This window comes from Nylanderia fulva, unplaced genomic scaffold, assembly GCF_048542155.1.
Source record: "Nylanderia fulva isolate GAGA-0341 unplaced genomic scaffold, ASM4854215v1 Scaffold885, whole genome shotgun sequence".
Lineage (NCBI taxonomy): Eukaryota > Metazoa > Arthropoda > Insecta > Hymenoptera > Formicidae > Nylanderia > Nylanderia fulva.
Genome location: NW_028191010.1, coordinates 22208 through 26739, shown reverse-complemented (window position 1 = coordinate 26739; position 4532 = coordinate 22208). Strand labels below are relative to the sequence as shown.

Here is a 4532-nt window from a genome sequence, read left to right as displayed (position 1 = left end):
ATCTTTATTTACATATATTATAATAAGAATAAATATATTATTTTACATAATAGTCAATTAACAATAATATAAAACTTAAAAAATCAGCGTAAAAATACATGTACATGTGGGATTCACAGGCACACTCTTATTAATATGAAAATTTAAGTAACAACTTGTTATTGTCAATAAAATATCAAATCTGTAATCTTTTTCTTTTATATTTTCAAATAATAAAATTATAAACAAGCTTGCGTACGAATTACAAATAAAACGTAATTTATAAATCTATACGTATACATACTCGTATATCAAAGCTATACTAACGCATTATGACATATATCGAAGGTATACTAATATATTATGACTTATATCTCAATAAAAAACCACTCCTCAACGTTTAAAGTCGACCAGACTGGCGATAATTTATTATAAATAATTATTTGAAATACAACGTTTCGGCTGTCATTGCAGCCCTTTTCAAGTACATCAAATTTAAAACAGTAAATCAACTTCTATGCAAACAACCGACATGTTAACGCTTGTTTTGATGAACAATGCAAGACTGACAGAAGTAAGCACATAATAAATAGATGTTAACTGTTCGCAAGAATCTTAGTCACTACAGTGACTAGTCAAGTGTAACATCTTTTCGCAAAAAGCATTCCATTCGGTTGTTATTTCCGCAGGAAGAATATCATCCCATCCGTAGGAAAATTTCCACAGTTTTTGCAGTAGAATTTTGAGAGATATCGTGATCGGAGACACCCATCCGAGGGGATCGAATATTTTCGCTATCGTCGAAAGGATTTGTCGTTTCGAAATGTCGGTAGATGGTGGACGGAATTTTATTTCAAAGGAGAAATTATCATCGCAAGGTGTCCAATGAATACCGAGTATTTTTAATTGTTCACCTTCTTGGAAAGGCTTGGAACTTGCTAGACCGTGATTCGCAGGATTTATATCTTGTAGAATTTCAAAATCGTTGCTGGCCCATTTTCTGAGATGAATGCCTGCGCTTAGTAAACAGCCGATTAGTTGGTCGCGTTTTTTAATCATGGACGGTTTATCATCGCCTCCGGATAGGACATCGTCAACGTATATTTCATTTTGCAAAATTGCTTGAGCTAGTGGAAAACGCGAACTTTTGTCGATTGAAAGTTGTTTGAGCACGCGTTGGGCAAGATAAGGCGCGCAGGCAGTACCATAAGTAACGGTATTTAATGAAGAAGTATGGACTGGCTCGTTCGGAATCGTACGCCACAATATTAATTGATATTGGCGATCGTCTGAATGAATCTGTATTTGTCGAAACATTTGCTGAATATCAGCGGAAAAAACGTATTTGTACAAACGCCATTGAAGAATAATCGCCGGAAGATCGGCTTGTAACTTTGGACCAATCATAAGATGGTCATTCAAAGAAGTGTTATTCGAGGTATTTGCCGAGGCATTAAACACTACACAAAGTTTGGTTGTAGTATTGTCCTCGCGAATAACTGGATGATGAGGTAGAAACGTCGGTTGAAAGAAGCGTTGCACGTTTTCGATTTTTTGCATATGCCCGAGCTCTTCGTACTCGTTAAGAAAGTTGACGTATTGCCCTGAAATTTCCCGAAAATTGGCTAAACGTCGCTCTAGTTGCGCGAGGGAACGCGTAGCTACTGACCTTGCCTCGCCGATCTTTATCGGAGGACCAGACTTGAAGGGTAAGCGGACAACATAGCGCCCTGAAGAATCGCGCATATGTGTCTCTTGAAAATGTAAGTTGCAACGAAGATTTTCCTCTGAGAAAGCGTGTGTCGTTGGAATTTCTTCCAGCTCCCAAAAACGTCGGAGTTCGAAATCGAGATTGCCAGAAGTTGCTTGGTGAACGTGAATTCTTTGGCTATCTCTTTGGTTTGAAATAGGACCCGAAATAATCCACCCGAATATCGTTTCTTGCGCAAGTGTAGCATCGTTAGAAGCTTTCATTAAGCCACCCATCATAATTGAACCGTACAATTCGGCCCCGAGAAGTACTTCGATTGCATCATTTGAGCTTGGATTTGGATCGGCTAGATTCAATTTGGAAAGAAACGGAATCTCTTGTAATTGGAAATGAGGTGGAATGTACGCTGTAATTTTTGGAACGACCAATGCTTTGGTATGAAGAATCGTATCATTTTCATTAGTCGCGCTGATAGAAATAGAGACGGCATGTTGAACGCAATTAGACGTAGTGTCACCAATGCCAGATACCTTTACGCGTGTTGAAATTAAGCGAGCTCTCAACATTTGAGCGACTCGTGACGAAACGAATGTGGCATCGGAACCTTGATCGATCAGTGCTCGCGTGTAAACATATCGACCGTTTTCTGATCCTATACAAACACGTGCGGTAGCCAGGAGCACGGGTTTAACTCCCGCGTTCACGTGTGAATGTACGTTGGACGCGTTATCGCATTGTCCAGAGTCTGTTGTTGTCGTTAAACTTGACCTTGAATTCTCGTATAACAAAGTATGATGTTGTCTTTTACATTTCAAGCAAGTAAAGGAACTACGACAATTCGAAACGTAATAACTTTTGGTCAAACAATTTTTGCATATATTATTTTTTTGAACAAATTCTAGTCGCTGCGAAATGCTCAACGCTTAAAATTTCTCGCAATGCATTAAACGATGTGTTTCGGAACAAAGAGCGCACGTACTCGCAGTGTTTGTATGGTGAGAACGCACTATATTACTTTTTCGTGCCGCATTTAGAATCGAGCAAGCACCGGAACTCTTTTCGGATGAGTTTCCGTTTGCGGACTTCGAGTTATCTCCGTCCTTGGATACAGCCTCAAGCGAACGAATTTGTGTATCTAGAAACGCGTATAGTTTTTCCATCGTAGGATATCTCCTCTCTGAACCTAAGCTGACTTCCCAATCTTTTCTCGTCAATTTGTCTAGTTTTTGTACAAGAATGTAGACTAAAATCATATCCCATTCATCTACAGAACATTTCAAGGCACGCAGAGCATTTATCGATTCCGATGAATTGGAGCGTAATTGTTTTAACCCGAACAGATCGTTAGACGAAACAGTAGGAATGGTAAATAAACGTTTGAAATATGCGTCAATAATAACGCGTTGATTTTCGTAACGATTCGTGAGTTCCTTCCATGCAACATCGAAATTACTATCGGTTAGAGAAAGATGGGAAATCAACTTAGCAGCGTCGCCAGTAACCGCGGATAATAAATATTGCAATTTCTCGACTTGCGATATGGAACGGCGATTTTTAACGAGCGCAAGAAACAAATCGCGAAAAGTTAGCCACTCGGTTACATTACCGGAGAAAGAAGGCAAGTTGATCTTCGGCAATCGGATCTCGTTGATGGACGTCGTTGTGGCCGCCGTTGGTACAGGAATGGAAATTGAAGCGACGTTGAATGCCTCGAGTTTTTCTTGAAAGAAGTCGTAGGCTTGCATGTACGAGACCTCCGCCTTGTCTAGCAGCTTGTTCTTGAAGAAGGGAAGCTGTGCCGCGTCTGCGTCGGTTGTTACTGCCTCAATGATAGCGGCATTCTCCTGGCATTTATTCCAGTAATTTTGCAAGAGTTGAAATCGTCCTTTAGTGATGGCATGAGTTTGATTATCAACTCCAAGCTTTTGGAAATTCGTTATTGAGTTCGTTAAATAACGTAAATTCGTATCGAACGCAAATATTGCCTTGTCCATTTCGATCTATTGTCTTGCAGAGCTCGACCTTGTAAGGTAAACACGGTGTTGAAATGGAGAATGTATGTACGTGAGTCAAAATACTTCCTTGTCGTACGGAAATTTTTACTCGGAATGTAGCGCAATTGTTGAATGGCTCACTTGAAGTAGTTGCACTGATTGCACGTGTATCTTGTTTGAATCCATCCGTTAATTTCTCGACACAGATCCGGCTCGAAGGACCATGTTTTGTATATTTTCTCCTTTGGTTTTTATCGGAGCTATCGCCTAGTTCTCTCTTGTGGACTGCGTCGATAGGCAAGGATAGATAGCAGGAACTAGTCTCTTTATTCTAAGTAAGAATACGTAATTTTTATTCTTTGGATCACAATGTTCTTCTCGTGTTTACCGGACGGCTCGTCGTACCAGACTCGCTCTCCGTGCCGCATCGCTCCTTTTTAAAAACGCGGAAACTCTCTCCGAATTCGGCGCTTCGCCCTTGTGGACGCAATAACAAACTGTCGATGCACACAATTGCAGAGAGCTCTCAGTAGTGTATATCAAAGGCGCGCGGGGATCACGGAAATTTAATTTTTTCCCAAACACTTAACCTTAAGGATTATTATTTATTATATCTCAATAATCTTTTTGACAACAAAAAGAAATACTAAACTATTAATCATTTAACATTTTAATTATCTAAAAATATATATATATACGTATAAAATTGGATATATATATACTTACGTGTAACAGAATTTTCTCTAAAAATATGAAGCTAAGACTGCATGCGGCAAAAACCAATCAGAAGCCTGTCGCAGAAGCTATCGCACTCTGATTGGTTCACATGTTTTAACACATGCGTTGTC

General features: G+C 39.4%; 1 protein-coding gene across 1 annotated transcript; it reads right to left on the bottom strand.

Annotated features, from left to right (window-relative positions):
* Positions 1-594: 594 nt before the first annotated feature.
* On the bottom strand, positions 595-3684 carry LOC146719728 (uncharacterized). Its single transcript, XM_085489593.1, has 2 exons — positions 2670-3684; positions 595-2435 (listed from the first exon to the last, which is right to left on the bottom strand). Exons 1-2 carry the CDS (start codon positions 3682-3684, stop codon positions 595-597), a joined length of 2856 nt encoding a protein of 951 aa, XP_085345719.1.
* Between the last annotated feature and the right edge of the window lie 848 nt (positions 3685-4532).